Raw genomic sequence first — 24,509 nt, forward strand, 5'->3', positions numbered from 1 at the left:
ACCAAATCCATAAACTGTAAACACCCAAAAGTGAAGCCAAAGCGTTTTGATGCAGCATAGGTCATAAATCCTGTATCCTCCATGTTAATGGATGGAACACAGACCAAACTAAAAGGTCAAAGTACACATCGTATACTTTTTCCCAATGATGTAATTTGAGGTAGTTCTTATCACACCAGTTTGGTTTAAATGCGTTAGTTGATCCTTGAAACTTCATGATTGACAGCTGATATCTGGGATATTTTCGCTTCATGTCCCCGATAGTGAGGAATTTGAATCGTCTATCTTTATAGACGATCTGTGGATGGACCACAGTAGACCAAATAAATAAATAAATAAACATTAAATATCAAAGTGAGAGCCGCCTAAATTTCTGCAGAGTTTCTCTGATTGTCACTATAATGTATAATTGTAATTTTTTTGTCACTGAGGATTCTCTAAACTGTCTTATATGACCTAATGATTCATGACACACAGCATACCTGGTTCCCAGCGTCAAAACTAAACATGGAGAAGCAGAGTTATGCTCCACATGTATGGAACAAGCTGCCAGAGAACTGCAGGTCTCATTTAAATCAATACTGAAGATGTTCCCGTTTGCCTCTTCCTTTGATATTACATATATTATATTTTACAGATATGTCCCTATATCCACAAACACCAACTGGTAGCAGGCATAATTTAGTGTGTATATTCCATCTTGTCCTATATTCTAAAATGGAACAGCGTCTAGTTTTAAAAAGAGGCCTAGAGGTAATGATGTATTTTTAAATGCAGTAATATTCACGCTCACTTAATACTGTTAAAGTTTTTACACACCATTGAACTTATATAGTTCTAGTATTTACTTATATTGTATTTGACTTTTTCTTTTACAGCCTTTTTACCTTGATTGCACTGCTTAGCTGACCGGCTTCTTCTCTCCAACACCTTCCATTGTCCCGGTGACCCTGTGCTAACTGTTTATGACAAATGAAAACTAGAACTTTAAAATGCATCTTTTTGCTTTGTCTCATGCTGCTTTTACAATACGTCATGATGCTTGTCTTGTTACACGTTAAATGTTACACGTAAAGCCCACTGACCTCCCCAGTTGTTGAAATGTGCTGTATGAATACACTTGCCTTTCCTAATCTATTCATATATACTGGGGGAGCAGAGGTGACCTATACAATCGGGCCCTCGCATGCTTTATGGAGCATTCTAGACAATGCAGCGGTATGTATGAGGTGATATACAGTTCATCTCTGGGTGCCGGTGGGTGTGATGGTGTCATAGCACCTTGCATTTTGCACATGAAGATGTTTGCACTCAGCAGGGGCGCGGCTGTATCCCCATTTCAGATGCATGCGCCGAGTTCGCCGAAGTTAAACAAGTGCACGCAGACACTCGGCCTACTTTCCCCAATTCTATCACTCATATGCAGAGAGAGAGAGACAGAGAAAGAGAGAGCGGGAGACAGGGGGGCAGAGAGGGGGAGAGTGAGAGACGGTCCCCTCCTTGCTGGCTGCTGGCTGCTGTTGCTGTGCCAATGCGCAAACAGTCCACGCCGCGGGATAGGTCTCCCCAAATTGAGGCTGCGCCCGAGACGATCATGCGATTGAATGACGAGCGCGTCATGCTTGTCTCCCCCCTCTCCTCCTCCTCCTCCTGCTGCTGCTCTGCGCGATCGATGGCTCTGTGCTCCGCAGTCCCCGGGGATACTGTACCGCCCTCGATGGCTCTGCTATCATCGGCGGCTCGCTCGCACTGAATGGCCGCCCGGAGCCAGGAGCAGCGGAGAGAGAGGGCGCCGCGTCTCCCCCTCTGAACACCCAGCGCCCCCCGTATCAGCCCCTTCCCAGCGTGGGGGTGAGTGTCTCGTTTGCCGCTGCGTGGGTGTGGTGGGGGGTGGGAAGGTGGGTGGGGGGGGGGGGTCCTCACATGCCCGGGGTCATGTGAGGACGGTGAGGACCCACCGGCAGGGGAGACAGGGGGAGGCAGGGGGTGTGTGTTTGTGTGTGTGTGGGGTGGGGTGGTGGTGTGGGGGGGGGGTCGGTGTTAGCTCTGCTGGATCGAGGCTGATGATGAACGGTCCAGCGGAGACGGGACAATAAAAAAAGTTCGGGACGAGAGAGGAAGAAGGGCCCGGTATGAACTTCAGCCCCCCCCCCTCCACGGTGAACGCTGCCCTGCTCGCCGCGCGTGGTGGTTAACTCCGCGGGGCTGTTGTCACTAATATGTGAAAATCCCGAAGGCATCCGTTTATTGGTTTTGTTTTGTTAAGGGCACGAAAGCCCCCCCCCCCCCCCCCCCCCCCCCCCATGTGTGAGCGCCGGTTGTAAAAGAATCGTGCCTTGTTGTGTACTCCCGCCTCCCCCCCCCACCCACCCCTGCTCCGTGCCGCACTGGTTCCGTCTGGCTCGCCCTCGGCTGCCGCTGCGTGTCCTGGGATGACCTGTTGATGTCGGTGGAATGGAGAGTGACAGGGGCAGCGATTTCCCCCATCACCGAAGCGTTTAGATCGGCTTGCTTTCCGGGGGCTCCACGGCCGGCGTCGCAGCAGCGCACCTCCCTCGCCCGCTCCGCCAGTAAGTGAACCTCTGTTTGTGTGTCGGCGAGTGTCGGGACTTTTGTCGGGACCGCGGAAATCGCTCGACGTCGGGGCTTTCGAGTGCGCGTGCGGTGGATGGTGCGCCGGGGCGAACCCGAAATATTGAGCAGCGGCGCTAGCTTAGCCGTTAGCCACCTCAGCGGGCCTTCTGCGGATGGGGGGGGGGGGGCATTAAAAACAGTTTAAACAGCCGCAAGGGAGAGACGCGCTGGGGGGGGGATACTGGAGCGAGTTTACATTAATGTCCATGAATGTCATCTTCACGTTAAACAGCGAGACACCGGCTGCCATCCTGTGTCGCCCCCCTCTCCCTCCCTCCCTGCTGGTGCCTCCCGGTTTCGGTGCCAGCGGACCAGCGGGGCTCTCCCGGCGGGTAGCCTGGCACACGGCGCTGTGGTTCGCCTCCCGGTGCGTTAAAACACCGCATCCTATCCCGTTTACCGCTTATCCCGAGGCATGCTGTGGTGTGCAGGACACCCTGCACTAATGTGGAGTTCAGAAGTTTTGTGAGGGAGAATCTGAAGACTCTCCCAGTCACCGGCTAACATAACGATCACACACCCAGGCCTCCTGTGAGGGTTCAGAGCCACATGCAGGCACCGGCACATGAGAACCAGGATGTGCCCACATAGCAAAGCCCTGCACGCTGTTTTCAATAGAACTGGATAAACTGGAAAGTATGCACACGCATTGAAAGGTCAGAAATATGTTGATGATATCTCATAACATGATATAAGCCAGTTGGATGCAGGCTAAAGGCTTCCTATCAAAAGTCTAAGTTCTTGAGTATGTTGTGAGTATGTTTGACCTACTTTCCTCTCCAGGCTGGTGTCTGTGCGATCTAAACCACAGGGTGAGATTGGGTGAATTTCACTCTTTCACGCAGCTGAACTCTATATATTTAATGGAATAAGGACCTGAGATGATCCCTCTCATCTCTGCAGGCCCCGCTGCCCCTCCTTAAAGACACACATGCATGCACATACACACACACAGTCACATTCTCTATCGCTGTCAGGGCAAACTGTGCAAACACACCCAGCTCTCAGCCCCGTATGTGTGTGTGTCTTTCTGTGCATGCATGTGTGCTTACTGCGGCTCGCCAAACTGTAAACAAGCAGTATTGTCTAATGTCTGTGTGTGACTCAGTGTGCCTTTTGTGGGTTTGTTTGAGTTTGTGTGTGCGCATCTGTGTTTTAGTATGAGGGAGAGGGAGCTTGAGTGAGACAGAGACAAAGAGAGCATTTCTCTTTACCCTGGAGCTTGGCGAGGTCCCAAATGAAAGGCTTTGGATATGATGGGGCGGCTCACTCCGGCCCTTGTCAGTCAGTCACACCAAAGTTGGTTGTAGGGCTCTTGCAGGGTGGGCTTCCATCATTTCCTTCTCATAATGTCAGAAATTGTCTTTGCTGATGCATATCTCGTATGTGCGTTTGTGCAGCGTGCATTCATGGAACTCTTTTAAGTGGTAGAGCATTAGTGTCAAATGCGGCTTTGGCTATGCATGCACACTTTAGTGCAGTGCAGGCCCGTATCCTGCATATTTAACGTGTGAGAACATGTATTAAACAAAATAAGAAATGGTCTAGTTTAGCGTGTGCATCTAACGTGTGCTTCTATTCGTCCTTCCACAAAATAAGCTGTCTTCTAGTACCAAGCAGAACCCAGCCTGCACACAGTGTGCCCCTCCACAGCAGAGGGAACATTGGCTCACTTTGATTTAATATTGAGCGTCTTAATATAGGAATCTTTCGAGAGGATGCATGGCAGTGGGATTTGTTTGCCTTTGACTGTTTGGAGAAGTGAATGGAAACATGCTATGTGGTGTTTGTAGAGGCCACACACACTTGCACATAGAATAACAGAGCATGACCCAGTTATATGAGGACACAGGATTTACAAGCTCATAGAAGACAGAAAAAAAAAGAGGCTTTTACTGCTCCTGGCAATAACAAGTGCTGCAAGGCTGAAGTGACGTATAGGATTAATGCAGTGTAGATTATCCATGGACGCTTCAACAAAACTTGTTTGAAATATCTTTGTCCCATGAGCCTGCCAGAAGCTCCCAGTAAGGCTGTGGGAAGAAATATTTGTGGCTCATGTCAATTGCATATATGCCAAGGGACATAATTCTTATTCAGGACTACTTTTCTCTAGAAAAGGGTCAGTTCATTATTCATGTTTTGGTCTTGCAGTGATGAAAAATAGACTTACATTAGGTTTGGTTTATAATTAGAACTACTTTGTACCAGTGAAACACTGTCAGCCATTTTATTGTGCCTGTTAATGTAAGAGTCTGACATTCCTCAACCCCTTTTGTTTGTTTTAGCTCTGTTCTCCTTTAGCTTTTTGTCTTTTAACAGAGCCTTGTTACGTTACACCTCCTGCTCACATTTCCTGCTGACACACTCCTCACACCAAAGAAACGGTACAGGATGAAACAGGTTTTGGTGATTGTTTGCGAATGCGTCTGCCCAGGTTATCCCACCAGGCTGGGACCATGGCACTGCTCTTGATCTCGGTGTTACCAGTGTATAGGCGGTAATAGATGAGTCATTGTATGAGTTACTCTTTGTTATTCTCCACTTACAGTATGGTGCGTCCAAGTGAAGTTGAATCCATGTTTGTCCTCAGTGTATACCTCCGCGAAGGACCAACAATTGCCCTATGAAACCACATTTATGTTTTTGGGGATCTACACCAAATTGCACACAATCATAAATATCACTCTCAAAAACATGCCTGAATTTTATCAGCAAAATCCATGATTTTTTTCCCAGAGAAATCAATTTAAAAGTTGAAAACCGTCCTTATGTCTCAATATTAAAGAAAGTAGGAAAATCCTGCATCTGCCCCCAGATCCAGATCTGCACTAATATGTTCTGGATTGTTCCCTGGCCAATACCGCATCCTTGCACCAAGTTTCATGGTAATCTGTCCACAGCGTCCAGTAGTTTTTACCTAATCCTCCGAACTAACAAGCAAATGCAGATGAAAACATAAACTCCTCTGCGGAGGTAACAACCAGTGTGGGGATCAGCACGTGCATGTGGTAAAACTTATCCACTCACTGTAATGGTGTCGTTTCTGTCTTCCCTCCCCCTGCTCCCTCCCAATCTCTTCTCTTGCTGTCCCTCTGTCTTCTCCGACCAGACCCCTCGGTGGTGTGCGCAGGCGCACCATGGCCCAGACCCTCCAGATGGCGATCCCAAACTTTGGCAACAATGTTTTAGAGTGTCTGAATGAGCAGCGGCTGCAGGGCCTCTACTGTGACGTGTCCGTGGTGGTCAAGGGCCACGCCTTCAAGGTACTGAATGTGACATCAACTTGTCATTTTATTATACTTGTATATAAAGCCAAATTAAAGCTTTAGTGCAGACACAAACTGAAGGCCAATATGTTCTTGCTGTTTGGAGTCTTAAAGCTGAAGTTGTCAGAAATTGTAACTTCTGTTTTTATAACTTTGTACCTTGGGTTGACGATACATTTTTCACACTGTGATTACGATGAATTTGTCTTCTTGTTGCTGAATGTTGGGAGATTATATGACTCACTTGTTATGGTTGTATGAATAGTAACATTCACATGCTTAATACAATTTCACACTTGTTCCATGAAGGTAATGGGGTAAAGATATTTTGTCACTTTCATTAATAGTTTCTCATCATGAACTATCAAACAATCAATCATCTTTGAATTTGTTTACTAGTTTGTCATGACATCACCAATTAATGTAAGTTGTACAGATGTTTCCTATTTATGTCCTCCGTAACTTTATAAATTATACAAATTTTAAAAACTTGAGGTAGGTTTTCTTTATGTCTATGTCCTCTAAACTCATGTTTAGGTCCCACTCTGTGTGTTATACAGTGTTACTTTGAACATGAATTTCTTTCAAGAGAACTTAAGGAACTTACATCAGTATTGTATGAATCATATTAAACAGCAGTACCTATTAATTTAATTAATTAATGGCACAGAGCATTAATAATATTGAAAGTCTATTCAGAGTTGTTTGTTGATATATTTAAATAAGATTTATACTTAACTATTAAACAATGATTTATATCAACTTATTCTGTAACATGATAAAAAATAAAGATCAACGCATGAACAATAGACTCGTATTAAAATAAGGTATCAAAAAAGTATAGTTTTAGTTTTGAGACAAATGATATTCGGTGCTTAAAAAATCAGAATCTCCTGAGAACATGTCATAACCAGGAACTCTTCATTCTTCTTTGTATCTCAGCCGTCTTGTACTTTTCTGTGACATCATGAGGAGCAAAACATTTACTTCAGAAATTCTCATTCACGATAAATCATTAGAAGAGACAAGCACATACCTCAGAACTTAAAATTGTACATTTAAAAATGTTCAATCACCACCACTCACAGAAATACTAACAGGACACTTTGTGCATCGTCTTTTGCCTCAGGCTCATCGGTCTGTCCTGGCTGCCAGCAGTTCTTATTTCCGGGACCTTTTCAGCAGCAGCAGCAATGGTGGAGGTGGCAGCAGCAATGAGACCAGCCCCGCTGTGGTGGAGCTCCCGCCGGCCGTGCAGCCCCAGAGCTTCCAGCAGATTTTGTCTTTCTGCTACACAGGCCGTCTCAGCATGACTGTGGGGGACCAGTTTCTCCTCATGTATACAGCCGGCTTCCTGCAGATCCAACAGATCATGGAAAAGGGCACTGAATTCTTTCTCAAGGTAAGGCTAATGTAGTTTTCAGTACAAACGCATCAGTAACTGGGACATATACGAGGGAAAATTATTTTTCAGTGCTTTGAGTGCAATCATAGAGTGCACTGCCTAAAAGTGAAACCAAATCCTCTCGTCCTGCCACCTGCTGGCTGCGATATACTGTAGGTCAGAAATCCTGCCTCCTCCATGATAATGGAGGGGGCATGGGCAATGCAAAAAAAGGTTTAAGTGAAAGATGTTTTTTGTCATTGACAGTAGTGCTTATCACGCTGATGTATGTTCCAGTGTTCACCATTGTTTTTAATTGAAGCAACAAGTAGTTTCATCAATGTATTATGTACTGTGTATGCATCTCTAGGTCTCCTCCCCCAGCTGTGACTCCCAGGGCCTTCATGCAGAGGAGGCCCCACCTTCTGAGCCCCAGAGTCCTGTAACACAGACCAGTAACAGCACCGGGCGGCCTGCCTCCTGCCTGACGCCGCTCCCTCTGGTATCACGAGTGAAGACAGAGCAACCAGCTAGCCAGCCGGAAGCAGCCACACCCTATTCGGTGGTCTGCACCCCTGTAGCCAAGCGGTTGTGGGAGGGTGGCAGCAGCCGGGATGGAGGTGGGGTAGGTTCAGGAGGAGGGGGTGGGGCCAGGAAGGCAGCCCGTTATTCCCAGGAGGCGTTGCGGGGCAGTGCCATCCAAAGCCCTGCAGCCCTTGGACTCGCCATGGGAATGGGAGCCACCGCAACCAGTCTGGCAGGCATGGTGACCAGTGGCGGGCTTAGCGGCTGTACCAGCACCAACGGGAGCTCTGCAGCAGGACTCGGCATGTCAGAGGGCGCCAGCCCCGGCACCCTGAGTACCTACACCAGTGACTCACCCATAAGCTACCATGATGATGAAGAGGAGGAGGAGGGGACAGATGAATGTGCTGAAGAGCAGTACAGGCAAATCTGCAACATGTATACCATGTACAGCATGCTCAACATGGGAGCTGCAGGTAATCAATATGAGAAACTACCTGTAAATGCAGCTGCATGGTTACGTACCCCACATTACTTGCCAGAATATGAAAGATGTCAATTTTGCTTAGATTTAGCATCATATTTGCATAGAATTAATATCTACTGCCTCTGGGCTAAAGGTTCATAAGCGAAAAACATATTTTCTACTTTAAATGTGTTGTGGTTTTTATTTTATTGTAACTTTGAGGTTTGTGTCTCACCAGCAGCTGGCGAGCGTGTTGAGGCTCTACCAGACCACACAGAGACACGGGGTCGGATGCGTGGCAGAGATCTTACTTGTCTCCCTGCAGAACTCATCGCTCAGATAGGCAACCGCTGCCACCCCAAACTGTACGAGGAAGGAGACCCCGCTGAGAAGCTAGAGTTAGTCTCAGGTATGTTTGCTTGTCAAATACAATATGTACTCGTATAGCTCAAACATTGTGACGTCCAGTTTCAGTTTTAAACCAATTCACTGTCTGAAACACCTTCAAAGTGTGTATGAAGGTTAAGATATGGTTTTAGGGTTATGGTTAAAATTAGTTTGGGTTAGGGTTAGTCATTTAGCTGTCTTAGAGGTGTGTGTGTGTGGTAAAAATATATATATTATATATATATACATATAACAGTTTTCAACTAGGCCTTTAAACATTTTTTGGAAGATATACTGTATTATGGAATCTGTCTTATGGAATGATCCAACTGGATCATAAAGTAATCACACAGCAATATACCAGTGTTACTTGATACATGGGTCTTAAAAGGACAAGGCCAATGGCTGTGATATGTATACAGATTTCAAGGAAGCTGTCCTCAAATGACTGGGCTTGGCATTGGCATGCAGATTACGCAGCAGTATTGCACATGACTCATTGTGTATATGTCAAGGACACTGTGGGAGTGTCTGTTACCTTTTGGGCTTGGTTGCATACCTCTGTATAAACTGTGAATGTGACGGAGAGATAAAGTGATCAAAAAAGATAGTTTGTCTTTTTCTTAATTGTGATACAGTTTCAAATTCATAAAACAAGCACTTTAAAATTGCAAAGATGCTAAACCTCGAGCCTGCGACCTCGTCACTCCATAGCTACAGCTCTAATGTGTGATATGAGTCAGAGCTGTCAACAGATAAATAAATACCACATTCTGCTGAATTAAAGAGAAGATCCTGACTTTGTTGTTTCTGTACGATGACGCACAAGCCCTGAACTTAACTATTTCAATATTGCCATAAGTTGTTTATTTATTTTGAGGTTTGTATGTTGATTTGTTTTCACATACATTCTTTACAGGTACTTCAGTGTATATATCGCGAGCCCAGCTAATGAACTGTCATGTGAGTGCTGGGACCAGACACAAAGTGCTGCTGAGGAGGCTGCTGGCCGCCTTCTTTGACAGGTTTGTTCCTTCTCTGACTGGGTCTATTTCTGCAAGTGTTTCATGTAAAGTTCAGCAAAGATTAGTTTTGATATAGAAATTAACAATTGGTGTAGAAAGAATAAACTATTTTTGTTTTTCTCTGTTCTCTGCATCCATTTTATTTTTGATGTATCAGGAATACTCTGGCCAATAGCTGTGGAACAGGCATCCGCTCGTCCACCAATGACCCGAGCCGCAAGCCCCTGGACAACAGAGTGCTGCACGCTGTCAAATGTGAGTGCACATGTTGGTCTGTATGTGGGAGCTGCCCACAAGCACGCAAACAATTTTAACAATGGCTTGTGATGTTGGAAACAGATGGAGGTGGAATGTGTATGTTTGTATTCATACAGTACATATACGCATTGTGTATAACATATTGTAATGCACAATTGAAAGATTGGGGTTTAGAGACTGGCCTGTTTATTTGGGCTGGTTCAGGATCAAGTTGTAGATGTGGGATTATTTAGTTTTTACTGCAGCTTTCTCTGTAGTACTGGGTGTTCTTCTTGTGAAGGTAATGACTCTCAGTGACCACTAGACGGCAGGATTCACCCTGAAAGTGAGTTGACAGGAGTCAGACCCTAAAGAAAACACTAAGTGTTGTTTTAATTGTATATTTAACTTTGCAAATTTGAATTTTTATTAGATTTATTTGAAAAAAAGGAAAAGTTTTAAATATATGACTCACGCAGTGCTCAGTGAATTTGGTCTTGATGTGTGCAGATGAACAAATCTTCCTACATCTCACTGGTGATTTGAGCGGATTAATATACAATTACAATCACATTTTATTCGGACAGCCGCTCAAGGATATAAATTAGACTGCTACCTCAGGGAGACTCTTGCATTTAAAGCAAAGATGTGAGTTTTTGGGAACCCACTTATTGGCTTTTTGACTGTTAAGTTCTTCGTGCACCTTCAAAGCAGGGGAACCATACAACACATAACTCACTGAAGCTGCTTTCAGACATGCACTGAACTCTAGATATGTTCTTGACATTTTCTGGAGGGGCTGTAGCTGAATGTATGTGTTTTCTGTTTCTGGAACCTTTTGTTTTCTTCAAGCCCCATAACAAAATGTCCAGAAAATGTAATTGAAAGTGTAAGGTTTCCTTCGAAAAGACAGTCAGAAAACAAAACAGACAAAACAGTAACTGCTTTGTTGGGATTACATCTCCCAGGTTGAGATTGTGTATCACACTATATGTGGTGGTGTCTTAATCAGACCAATAAACATCATAAACTGTCATATGGGACACAGCTTGATAATTAATTTGGAAGTGTTTATAAAAGATAATGAGCCAGTTTATAGTGAGTCATTACGGCAAACTATTATATGAAATAAACAGCTGTGTCATTGAACTTCTATGCACACGGACATTAAGTATTCTGGCATTAAAAATACTGCATCGCAGATAAAGTTAGGTACAAAACACTACTTTTTATAGACATGTATCAAGAGTCACTATTATGCCGTTGGTCACTCTCGCACGCGTCAGATCCACAGACTAAAGAGTGAAAGACACGATCTGGCACGAGTGAGAGAACTGCATTTGTTGTTTCTATATCTCACAACATAGTTTGCAAATAGCATAACCTGTGTGTTTGTCTTCTTCCCTGTCAGTTTATTGCCAGAACTTTGCCACCAGCTTCAAAGAGAGCGAGATGAATGCCATTGCAGCCGACATGTGCACCAACGCCCGGCGTGTGGTCCGCAAGAGCTGGATCCCCAAGCTCAAGCTGCTGATGGCCGAGAGCGACGCCTACTCCGCTTTCCTCCCCGACCATGTCAAGACGGAGGACGACACCCTGGGAGTGGATCAAGCATTTGACCCCTCCCCCCTGGAGTCGACCGGCGGTGCTGGCATGGAGTCCGGTGAATCACTACAAGGTGTGGGGGGGGACGGAGGACCTTTGTTTTGAACACTGTGTCTGGGGAAGGTTGAAATCTGTTGACACACATACCAGTACTCCCCAGTTCTGCTTGCCTCCTCACTCTTTGGCCCACACTGATATCTCACATTTGACTGTCTATGCTACACTGCTGGGGTTGTTGTGACCCTGATGTAACCAGGACATGAAAACTTAACTTGCTTTATGGCTGTCGATGGAGTTAGTCGAACGGGAGAGAGTTAGTTTCAACCTAACCGCCCTCTGCCTCCCCTTGTCTTTTCAAGGTGTGTAAGTGCATCCACTGTTGCATATGAAATACATTCCCTGACGTGCGGGTGATGGGGGAAGTTACCAGTGCAGCCCGGGGGGAGGAGAAAGGGGTTTGGCTGACAGACAGATTAGGAGAAGAGGTGGCGAGTATATTGAATGTAAGTGTCAGTGGCATTTTTCTCTATGCAAGCCTGACACCTTGTATTCCAGCCTCGGGGAAAGGAAAGGAAATTTGAAATAGATATGTTGTTAAAAATAAATGAACACTACATGTTCCTCCTCCTCCTCCATCTTCCACTCATCACCCTGCAAGTATCCTTCACCCCCACCTCACCTCTCTTGAGACCAGAGAATCTCACCTGAGTGTTTTCACTGTGCGGTATCTTATAGAAATGAATCTGATCTTTCTGTTTTTCTAATTCTTAGCATAAATAGTCTAATTTGTGTTTGTCCATCAACTGAAAAGTGATCCAGAGAGAAGGGAAAAGCTTTACTGAGATGACTGTAAAGAATACTGAAGGGCAACAGGTAAACAAAGACGTTCATATTTTTAGAAGACAAACTATATTTATACGAGTGCCCATGCCTAAGATGGTGTGAGCGAAGAGAGCGAGAGGGATTGTTTTAAAATCTCGATCTTCATGTTTTATTGAAAGTCGAACAAGGAGAAGTGCTATTTTTGCAGAAAAAAGGAGCATAATAAAGAAGTCTTATCATAGGTCCCGTAGTCATTTATTTTTATCTTTATTTTACCGTGCGGAGTGATGGAATGAGCAGTAGAACTGCTAAATTTGAAGCATTTCATCTTCTCTTCAAAAGCTCAAAAGGAATAAGACTGATTCAGCTGCCTCGACTGTTTGTCTGAGGTAACCATTTCTTGTAAGGTTATGAACCTGCAGCGTTTACTTGTAGAAATATAAAGGTTACATTGATCTGACAACTCAGCTAGTTTTCTTCTATGTAAGAAAGGTATTGAAAAGAGACGGAAAAAAATCTGCTGACATTTTGTGGAAATGCAAAAGTCAGAGGAAACAATTGTGGAATATTGGAATGTGCCTTTAAATTGAAATCAATAAGCAGAATGCTGGTGGGTTTGGTGACGTCAATAGAGATATTGCTTGAAGAAAATAGGTGCGATGGTACTGTATGTGTGTATGTGTGTGTTTGTGTTTGTGAGACATAGCTCTCTGCCAATTCTGGTATGTGGTTTATTAACGTATATGCACCACCTCTTTAATATGGAAACATTCTAAATGGCTGACAGTTTTGTTTTAGAGTTTGAGATGATTTTGCACCTTCCATGAGAGGAAGTGGGGGTTTCCGCACCTTAATGACAAGAACCAGTGGTTCACGCACCTTTTAGAGAAATGTTGTGTAGCAATTGAATCCCTTTAGGTGGAATTTGTCATTTTTTTCCATGTCTACCTGTGTTTCTTTTTTTTTCTTTTCTTTGTGGCACAAAGTCCTACTGTAAATAATCAAGAAGACTGTTGAGTTGAATCCAAGTGTTCCTCCTCTCTGTTGCTTGATGTGTCTGAATGCGACGTGACAAGAAGCTGACCTATTTTTTATGTAAGCGTTAGTGTTGAATGCTTGTTGACGAATAGAATGGAGATCAGTACGGGGGCAACATTAATCCTGTTGCAGGTGGATGTATACGTCTGAGTCAGGAATGTGCTCTCATCCTGTAACGCTCACACCGAAGACTGATTACTTTCTCCCTCTGGAAAGGCATTTAAAAAAAAAAAGGGTTATATTGTTCTGAAGACTGGTGCAGTGTAAAAACTGGGAAGGAATATATGCTTCTTGCTCAAGGCAGTTGAGTCCATCTTATTAGAATAATTCACTTTAAGCATGTTAGATACAGCGCAACCTATTTTTCATTATTGTTTAAAGTTATAAGAGTTTGCTTCGGTGCTTTGACGGGGAGATATATATGAATAGAACAAAAATGCAGTACCTTATAAGTATAATAAAGTATAATGACAATAAAACCTCACATTTGCATTTGACTGTAGATGCCAAATGAGCACCCCCCCTTCCGCCACTTACCTCCTCAGTATCTTCAAAGACTGTTGCGCTTCCTGTCCCTCGTGCAGCTGGTGTCATGGTTCACTTCCACAAGTTTGTTCATGTGTGTCTGAGAGAGGCAAAGCAGTGGTTTCACGTAGTTAAATCTGAATTGTGATACATGTACGTTTGATTTGCCTAGTGGATTTCAGGTCTTATTTTTGTAACAGGACCCAAAGTCTAGAGTTCAACACAGTTTTAATTATGACATCACTGTTACAGTTAGTCCCTTGTATTAAAATCCAAAATCCGTTCAATAGTTTGCTGGGAAATCGCATGATGTTACACTGAAGATTTTCACAAAGCTAAAAACCTCAACACACTTTTTAAAAATCAATTCATTCTTGGTAATGGCAGGTTGACATTTCAGGTTGACAATTCAGGGCCTCACAAGGGCCTCTGAATTCTATGTAGGGAGATTTGGGACCCTACTCGCATAATTCTATGACAAAGTATATCTCATGATATCTCAACATCTCTCAAATCTGTTCGTGTTCCTGCTAAATGATGATGAAAAAGGCCAAAATTATTGTTTAAATTGCCATGATTACAGGATTTTGTGTGATTGTGTGTGTCCCAGAAGTGTATCAGTGAAACATAATGACCATTGACACTCATAGAAATGAGAGTGCGATCGAAAAAAAGATGAAAATAAAATGTTTTTTAAAGCAAGAAGCAATAAGGGCTTAAATGAGCTTCTGACTGTAACCGTCAACTCTGTTCTGACTAAAGCTGAAATCTCACCAGTGAACTAATTAACAAGGAAGCCATATGAGTCTGCTCTCACTAAACAGTGGCCCAGTCCAAATACAGCGATATCCACACCGCACCGTTGATAAAGTCAGAAAATCCTGCTGTTGTGCCTCACAAGCAAAGCTTCACAACACCGGTTTAGACTCCATGTTGAGATCAGTTGAATCAGCGCAGTAGAAATAACTATTGTTACGGTACATGTCAGGGGTTTTACCTACTGTAAGCTTTCAGGGCCAATTCCATTTCTTTCGACTCGGTAAGAGTCCATCACTCACAACCTACTCGCACAGCTCTTCACCGCAGTAGGTGTGCCGGTGTGGTTGTGTTTTACTTTGTGTGTGTTTGAAGCAAAATGTAAATTCTGTATCTTTCAGCGTTTGTGTTTACACTTCACAAAACATGTAGACCTACACACTTGAATGGATAAGGTGTGGCACGGCATGGGGAACTTTTTGTCACTAAACAGTACATATATAAATATGATTATATACATGTATAGATACATATTGTATATTATATATAGACACACACATAGAGGTCAGATTGTTTGTTGTGCACTCACAGCATGAGGTATATATTTACCTAGAAACAGCGCTTCTTCACAAACCTGTGCAGTAACTGGTCTGCCCATGTCTCTGCCCCTGCGCCTTGCCCTCTGTAACCCTGTAGCTCCAGTTGACCTCCTGTACTGCTCATCCTATTCTGTGTTCCAAGTGCCAATAACTTTGTGAAAGCCCTGTAACTGTGACCCAACATTATCAAAGGTAATTGCACATTAACTGACTGTAAAATAAATACAAATCATAGATAAAAATGTCAAAATGGATTAAATAATGAATATCTTAATAAAAGATTTGTAACAATTTCTGTCAGACTCATTTGTGTGTTTTTATACTGTTCAGATGTTGGCCGTGTGTTTTTTATTTCATCCATGTTAACTCTTTAACCTGCACCTGGATTATGCTCATGGAAATACTCTGTTGTAAATAGTTTTACTGTTAAATTACTGACTAAAGAAACCAGACTTAAATCAATCAAATCAATGAAATTTGCTTTGAAAACAACTTTAGCATTGCAATTTTTTTATTAAACAATTGATTCAAATATTTATTTAGGTTCATCTCTGATTAGGAAGTACGTGTTTTAAATAAAGAGTAGTTTGAGTATATGCAAAACTGCATTGTGAAACGTCCTGTTCTAATGTAGTTTATTGAAAGTGATGCTCATTTGTGAATCTTGCACACATCAGTGATTTCACACCTGGAGGCTGCCACACCTTCAATGATCTTCATGCTTCATGAACTTATCATCTCACACAGTTGTTTCAGACCTACTTTGCGTATGGTTTTGCTTTCATATTCATCTATATTAGTGTACAGCACAGATACCATGATTTGGTTACTTGAACTCGTTCCTATGTCATGAAAGAGAGCAAAGTATGTCTTATCTTAAAACAAGTACATCAAACTGATTTATTTTTATGTCTGTGAATTTACACAAGGTGAAAACTTGTTATAAAGGAATAAACATTTAAATCAATCAATTGTCGTAAGTGACTTCTCCAACACTCTAAGAAATGTTCGACCAACAGCATCAAGAACAGGCACATTTGATTGATGGTGGTTTGACTCAACAAAACTCTTACTTTGGAAACCTTTTCAACACCAGGTGTGCGTTGGGGCTAAAAATTTGAAACCGTCACTGATTCAGTTTTCAGAAACAAGCAGACTCTGAAAATAACAAGCTGCTGGGGAATTTGGGTTGATGTGTAGGTCAGAGACCCAAATAAATGTTCAAGTACACTGGTAAGGGCCCTTTTTATAATCTGTCCATAAAGAATGTGTGATGGGAATGCCCATAATTATACTACTGTGAAGTTTTAATGACTAGGTTATCCATTATCTTTTAAGGTATTTAGTGTGGATTATAATGAATGAAAAGTGTGTACAATCATGTAACAATTCGAAAGTAGGAAAAGCTATTTAGTTTTGATCGGCAATGTTTAATAGAACTTTTATAACAATACAAATTAGTTTCAGGTTCACAGGTGTCAGGTCAAAGCCCATTTAAAATGTACATGGATTTCTAGTTCAACATTTTCAACAATATTTAAAACAATGAACTCCTTCTTCCCCTTACGTGTTATTTCTAAGCCTGATTGGTTGGGGGTCAGAGTTTGACCTCCGTAATGCTTCATAGCACTTGGGGAGAAAATAACAATGATAATTCCATAGCTGGATACTGGAATGGCTGACGTCTGCACACTAGTGCCCTCTTTGTTTCTGGTAATATACACTGGGACAAAACACACAAAATAAGTACATTAGCATGCTGAAAATGATCGAGCCTGTTTCACTGTTCTCCTGAGGAACTCTTCTGCCTTTGAAGGCCAAGAGGAAGCAAACAAATACCAGTAGACCCATGAAGTTCAACATTATACCTAAACCTATGTATGTCTCGCCTTCTGTGCACTGGAATGTCTGCTTCATGCTTTGCTGGGATGGAAGTGCGCCATCAATGTCGGGAGAATCAAAGATCATCCAGAGAAGACAGATGATCCCCTGGACACAAGTTAACACACTGACAATCCAAGATGGCCTGATAAGTCTGTGTAGTGGCCTGCTGGGCTCCTCAGGTATGCAGCTATTTGAGTGTAAAAGCGCCACCTGGTGGTCATTTTTGTTTTTCATGAATTTTATTTTTTGTGTTGGCATTCTGTGATATTCTGTACTATCTCAAGTTCAAACTGCACCATCTTTTTATTAAATTAAGTTGAGTTGTTGAACATTTCCTAGATCTGGGTTGCGGCTTGTCATTAAAGGGTGATGGTGGGTGCTGAAGCCCAACCAGTTGAGAACCAGTGATCTACAGAACATTTTTGAACCAAAGTTACGGCCACGTTTTGAATGACCACACGGGGAGGCTCTAAATGACTGCAGTGACTGTCTGAACTATTCTCCCAACTTAGGTACTGCCTTGCCTAACGACAAATAGGAAGTGAGTTCTCCAAGGCCATGAACTGTAAGGTGAGTAAGTTGTTGTCATACCGTGATATTGCAAGTCTAATACCAAGTGAAATCTTCACCATCAAACTCTATTTCTTCATTAAGGACCTGGTATGTCCCAATTTTTCAAAATCTTCTGTGTTGCCCAGACCTTTCCCATAAGACGAGGTCACATCCATTCATAGAATCAAAATTCAGGTTGTTGTACGTGACCTCAACCTCCTTCAGTTCCCTGAGAAGCTGGAAAGCAGAATTTCAATTAAAATTCCCAGAGCTGAATCATGATCACGGAAATGAGCATTCTAAGAAAATATAACAATAACAAGTCTGCTCTCACGTGAAAGCGATAATAATCCTCACCTCCCATGGTGCAGAGTTAATATCTCCTGAGCATGAGGAGCTGTTGCACTTCAGAAGCTTGGCCAACACTGCAACTCTATGGAGGAGTGTTTCACTTGTGTCCAGAGCTGTCATAAGAGAGTCATCGTTTTGCTCTTGGGGACCTTGAGATCACACACCTCGCCAGATTTAATTTTCTGCAGGTCAGGTGAGGGACAATAGAACAGAGGTTTGTTTGAGAAACAGTAAGAGGAGCAGTTGAATCCCAGGTTCTTGCATTCTTCAATGAATTGGTTGTATCCTCCTGGGGTTGCTGAAAGATTCCTCAGATAATTATCAAATGATTCACTATTGCCTGGAACAAAGGTGAAGGCCAAGATGTGTCCAACCCTGTTAATAACATCCATCTGAGCTAGGGCACCACTCCGGGACCATATATCACTGGCTATCCAGGACCTGGTTGTGCTCGTCCTGATCAATTCCATAAAGAGCAACTCCACAAGCTCTACCTTGAGGATGAGCAGAACCACCTGGGCTTCGGAGGAACGGATCTGCTGAGACACCTGCTGGATGAGTTGCTCATTGTTCTCATGATCAAGGTAATGTGGCACCACCTCCTGGTAGGCCAAGCACACATTATTTGGCCAGTGCTTTGGTCTGGTGAGCATCACTGGGAATGGTACGAATAAAACCAGGGTGGCGGAGCTTGTCACTCTGCAGCTCTGGTGAAGATGATGTACTGCTCAGCTGGTAAAATGTAATAAGACTAGATAAAACCAAAAAACATACACACAAACACACACTGCTGCGTGTTAAAAACGTCTGTGAATAAAATACTCCTGCAGTAGACTCACATGGGCTAACTTAGACATTTTACTACGGGCTGACAGGGAAGGTTTTGGAAATGTGCAGAGAAGCTGACTAGAACTTTGTGTTATCCCCTAAACAGCCCTTATTGGAGCTTTCAGCAGAACATCCAGTGTTCAGGACGTGTCTTAAAGCAGCTTTGGAGTTTCTGGAAGTAAACTGCACTAACGAGATTGATATAATAGTACTGAAGTATTTCCTAAACAAATGAAAACTCAAACTGCTACGTGAAAGTTAAATCTAATAACCAGGGCAAGAGACACCTTCATAAAGTCAGTGGTCATAAATGAGAACATAGATTCAATGAGGTAAAATGAATAAGTGGAATAGCATGGAGACTTAGAAGAGGACCATGAACACATTCAGCAGTCTGGCCTCATTAATGGACTCCTCAGAGTATAGGGCCCATAAAATCATCTTGACTACAGGCCTGAAGTCAGTGTGCATGCTGCAGTTAGAGAGCCATTGACTGCAAGCATGTGCACGTCATTCTTCAGTGCCTCGCTCACATATGAGCATGTATCATACATCAAATATTCAAGACAAACTCCTGGTAGGAAACAAGTTGCTTTTATATTCTCAATTTCATGAATTGTAGCCAAGGATCTAAGAAACGCTGGAGGGTCGAAGCTGACAATAGAAAGTGGGGAAAAACGAACCAACATTTAGTTCTGTGACAAATTTCAATGCCGATAACAGACTGATTAAATTTGCTAAAAGGTATAAATTTGGGAGGCAAACTTTATCAAGTCATAACCTTGTAGAAAAAAAAACGTACATTTAAAAAGTGATGGCGTTTGTTTGACAGATGTACCAGCGCAGTTTCATCTGAAATACACATTGAGAAAGGAATTCATCTTTGTCTTGTGCTTTATATATGATAGTAATTATACCAATATAATAGCAGTATATAGTAGTAATGGCAGCAACAGTATATATAATAATAAAAGTTAATATAATAATAATAATAATAATAATAACATGTACACATGTATAAATATGTGTATAGACTTATATATACAAAGAATATACAAAGAGTATGATATAATATGATATGATATATAGTAGAGGTATAAATATAATAAATAAGTATTTTACTATACAATAGATAATATAATATACCATGATTGTAAGAATATTTAGACAGAGTGTGCAAAATACATTATAATTTTATAAAATGATATATAGTATCAATATGGTTTATATTAACACATATCACATATGATGTGGAGTAAGTGTTCCAGTATATGGAGCGAAGTGTTGCACTACCTGGAAGGGACAACCATTCCACCTGCATGCAGGTATAAGTAAACATGGCCTGTCACGGTTGTGGAGAGCAGGTGCTGACAGCAGACACAAACATACCGACCCTAATTTACTGTAAATAACGAAAGCTCGTACTGTTTCTACTGTTGTGCCACCAGGTGGCGGTAGACTTCTTTGTGAGAGGTGCTGACAGTGCAGGGCAACTGTGCATTTACTAAAATAGTTATTGTATTACTATTTTATTTCTATGAATTTTTAATAATAGTAACTGCATTATCTTTTGAGGCAGTGTCATTGCAATTTTGCAGGTGTGAGGAACTTTTTGGATCCCTGAATGTTAAAGTTTTTAAAATGTTAATTAACATTACGCAAGTTGGGAGAAAAAATGTAACCATGTGAATCTGGACATCAAATCTAGAAATTCTGTATTTTCTTAAATATATTTCTTCATTGAAACCTTTGATAATTAAAAGTATTGTGTGTTTTCATTAGAATACATATCTATACTGATGAATTTGAATTATATTTGTCATATATGGTATTGTATGTATCTTTGCATGTATTATGTTATATACTATATATACTGTACTATTTTTTATATACTGTCTAACAATAACATTACCATCATATCTGCACTCCACTCCACCTTATCTACCTATTTAACTTGTGTTTCTGTTTTTATTCTTTCTACCTCAATATATATTTTTTGTATTGTATTGTATTGTATTGTATTGTATTGTATTGTATTCAAATGTACCGGCTGCTATGACGACTTAATTTCCCTTCGGCGATGAATAAAGTAATCTATCTATCTATCTATCTTCGCACAGAGTTATTTTTGTATTTATCTATATTACACCTAAACATGTACTCTGGACCTGGAGCTGCTGCAGTGTGGGGAGCGGGCAGCAGAGGGCGCCCGGGAGCCGCTCACGTCGTGCAGACGCAGGAGAAGAAGAGCTGCAGTTTATGGATAATAAAAGTGACGCGTCTGTTGATTTTTGATCATTTCCAGTCGCTGCGAGGTGAAACTCCTCTCTGGCAACATGGCGGCAGCTGGGCCGGTGAAGGTGTACCTGGACCTGTTGTCGCAGCCATGCCGCGCGCTGCACATCTTCCTCAACTGCGTTCGAATCCCGCACAACGTCCACACGGTGGCTCTGAGGAAAGGTGGGTCCAACGCGAACCATTACCACAACCTGCTGTCACTGAGGGAACCGACCAACTGACTGGTCGGTACTGAGGTCGGGTTCACGGTCGCTGCTTTTTCTGCTCGCGCACACTTTCCCTTAGTCGTGACCTTTGCCCCCGAGAACTTTGCCCCACTCCTGTCGCAGGGGGGGGGCAGAACAAACCTCCTGCACGAGTCAAGTTTCAAATGTACAACAACAAAACGGGTGAAACGCAACTGAGGGAGTGAAATCTGTAAAGTTCGTCACGTGAATACACTGGTAAACAAATGTTACGGTGTCACGTGATCTGCTCACTATTGTTTACTTAACGTAATTGACGCTGAGATAGCACTTGCACAATATTATTTTTTTTTGTAGTTGACCCTTGTTGAGAGTTAAGGGCAGAAGACGTTGCTCCTTCTTATAAAGCCCTATAAGACAAACTGGGATTCGTGAATATGGGCTATACAAATACAATTTGATTGATTGCTTAACAACTTCCTGTTAAAGTTGAAATGTCTGTCTTAGTGCTGTGTGTGGCGTTTTTTTGTAACACCACTTGATTTCTGAATGGACTTTACAGGGGAGCACAGGACTGAAGACTTCACTAAATTGAATCCCATGCAGAAGGTTCCTGTCATGGTTGATAATGGCTTTGTCCTCACTGAGAGGTAAACACACAGACACACACAGAAACACAAACACTTACATATTTGTTTGAACTGACGACATGGACCGACTGTTTCCAGATCAAACTCATTACTGTCACTATGTTATATCTAATTATAGTGTTTTCCTTATGTGTTTTCTGTGTGTGTGTGTGTGTGTGTTGCAGTGATGCCATCCTGAAGTACCTGGCCAACCAGTATGATGTCCCAGAGCACTGGTATCCGCGACAGCCAGAGAGACGAGCCAGAGTGGACGAATACACAGCCTGGCATCACAGCTACACACGACCACATGCTGCTAAAGTCTTCATTCTGGAGGTACCAACACATGTCTGATGCTGATATTTATAAATATCTATAATTTAACAACTGATCAACACTGCCTCTGTCTCCACCCGCCTCAGTTTCTGCTCCCAGCTCAGTCGGGCTCTCCGGTGGACGAGGTGCACCTGAATCGGGCTCTGTCTCAGCTCGATGACACGCTGGACAAGCTGGAGTCCATGTACCTTCGCAGGCAGCCGTTCCTCTGTGGGGACGACATCTCCGTGGCTGATCTGCTCGCCGTCTGCGAGCTCATGCAGGTCAGATTGATGGAGAGACATTGATCCGCTGATTTAGTCAAGTTAGTTGCTGTTGCTAACCTGAGTCGACCTGTGTCCCTGCAGCCTATGGGGGGTGGCAGAGACGTCCTGCTCGATCGTCCTAAGCTGCAGATGTGGAGGAGCAGAGTTCAGGCGGCTGTCGGGGACGCCTTCGACAAAGCTCACGCAGTTCTGTACGGCGTCAGGGACCGCCAAAAGGCCAAGCTATGACATGATCACAGGGCGGGTCCACTGCAGTGACACGGAGGGGCATCGTCGAGAGCCACCCTGAAGGAGGAGCCCATCGTCTTCATCATAATCATCTTCGTCATCATCGTTTAACTATAATCTGGTTGATCGTGACACATGGATCATGGCTGTCTTTAGGCATTAGTGTCCTGACTACTACAACAAATGTTTTATTCATATCTTTGGATGTAAAATTTTTTAATTTATTAAATAATCAGCTGATTTGTGTATTTTTTGTTTGAGCGAGAGAGTGCACGTTTACTCCTCATGGACTCTAAGCCTTCCTCCGCCTGCACAATATCATGATAAGAACATTTCATTTTGCAGTATACTTATATAATTTAAATTCAATTAGACACTGTGAAAGACAAGCTTCTGACCGGTTAACTCGCTCAACTCAGATTTCGTGGCATTGTCTGTCCGAATGTGGGCGATCAAATCCTGGTTCAGAAAGATCTGGGGGAAAAATGCACTACACTATAGTTTGGTAGTTAAATAGTTCTTCAGATGTGGGGCACAATAATCTTAGCATTTCAAAAAGGTGATAACGTTTTGCACGGGTATGAGATTACAAAGCATTGGCTGATGGCATTGGTAAAATGGTGTGGACCCCACTGACAGAAGCCATATCACCGGACATATGTAAAATGCAGAAGAGTCATTAGAAATCAGTCTGGATGAATTAAATGATTGAGATACTGCAGGCCCAGCAAACTATCTGGTGACTCACTCTTCTCTCAGCTTTACATGTGACTTCTGTGTTCCGTCCTCTCCAACGTGCACATAATGTAACGCAATATGGCTGCAATGAAATGAAATGAACACAGGGGGCGCTATTTGTCAGTGATGGGATTTTGAAGACTCACTCAACAATGAACCAAACTCCAAATCCCCCTCTGAAAAAGTTGATGCTTTGAACCCATGACCAGTGTGACCGTGCATTTCAGTAGGTTCGTTGTAGGGGATGCAACCACTCGTCTAGACATGAGGGACGGTCACATTCCAGTTCGTTTTGATGCATTCTGTCCACAAAGACAAGTTCTTACTGTTGAATCATGTTTTTAAAACACGCAGACGTCGGCCTGTTTTCCTCTGTAAGTCTTATTTTGTCAAAATGCCACCGCACCAGAAACAATAAGCTGCACAACAAACAATCCTCTGGAAGTGAGCACAGCTATGAAATGGAAAGACTCTCTAAACTCTGCAGGGACACCCCCCCCCCCCCCCCCCCCTCCAGACTGATGCTGGAGAGAAGGACCACACAGTTGTTATGATGTCACACCCATTGAAACTACTAGTTCCAGCTACTAGTGAAATCACAGTGCTGTTTCTAACCTCCACACAAACTGGGGGAATGGATTCCATTGCCCAAATATGGTTCTCAGGGAAGTGTCAGGCCCTGACGCAATGCTCTGCTGCTGTTGCTTTAAATGGCTCCCGGAAACAAGGGCTCCCACACACGTCATGGGTTTTCCTCTGAATGTGCCACAGGAGACGGATGTGCTTAATATGGGCATATGTCTGTTTACCCCCCCTTCCTCCTCCTTTTTCTTTTTTCCTGCTAAAGGAAGTAAGACACTGGGGGAGGGGGATGGGGGAGACTGGAGGAGAGCCATCAATGGCTGTTCCAGATAGCTGGGGCAGTGGAATGCTTTTCATTCC

General features: G+C 42.9%; 2 protein-coding genes across 4 annotated transcripts; both read left to right on the top strand.

The window, feature by feature from the left end:
- The first annotated feature begins 1,699 nt into the window (after positions 1–1,699).
- nacc1a (nucleus accumbens associated 1, BEN and BTB (POZ) domain containing a) lies at positions 1,700–15,567 on the top strand. Of its 3 annotated transcripts, none has more exons than XM_062407914.1 (8): positions 1,700–1,851; positions 5,747–5,900; positions 7,033–7,305; positions 7,658–8,288; positions 8,517–8,687; positions 9,585–9,690; positions 9,848–9,945; positions 11,339–15,567. In XM_062407914.1, the coding sequence occupies exons 2-8, from the start codon at positions 5,775–5,777 to the stop codon at positions 11,635–11,637; spliced, it is 1,704 nt and encodes a 567-aa protein (XP_062263898.1). In that variant the 5' UTR covers positions 1,700–1,851; positions 5,747–5,774; the 3' UTR covers positions 11,638–15,567. The 3 variants fall into 3 exon arrangements, with proteins under 3 accessions (XP_062263898.1, XP_062263897.1, XP_062263899.1); XM_062407913.1 differs by lacking the exon at positions 1,700–1,851 and adding an exon at positions 2,401–2,570; XM_062407915.1 differs by lacking the exon at positions 1,700–1,851 and adding an exon at positions 2,401–2,570 and having other exon boundaries at positions 8,520–8,687.
- A 5,563-nt stretch (positions 15,568–21,130) lies between these two features.
- gstt2 (glutathione S-transferase theta 2) lies at positions 21,131–23,070 on the top strand. The gene is made up of 5 exons (XM_062408686.1): positions 21,131–21,347; positions 21,933–22,020; positions 22,185–22,335; positions 22,422–22,598; positions 22,683–23,070. The coding sequence occupies exons 1-5, from the start codon at positions 21,224–21,226 to the stop codon at positions 22,827–22,829; spliced, it is 687 nt and encodes a 228-aa protein (XP_062264670.1). The 5' UTR covers positions 21,131–21,223; the 3' UTR covers positions 22,830–23,070.
- The last annotated feature ends 1,439 nt before the right edge of the window (positions 23,071–24,509 follow it).

The sequence above is a fragment of the Platichthys flesus genome, chromosome 16 (genome assembly GCF_949316205.1).
Source record: "Platichthys flesus chromosome 16, fPlaFle2.1, whole genome shotgun sequence".
Taxonomy (NCBI): domain Eukaryota; kingdom Metazoa; phylum Chordata; class Actinopteri; order Pleuronectiformes; family Pleuronectidae; genus Platichthys; species Platichthys flesus.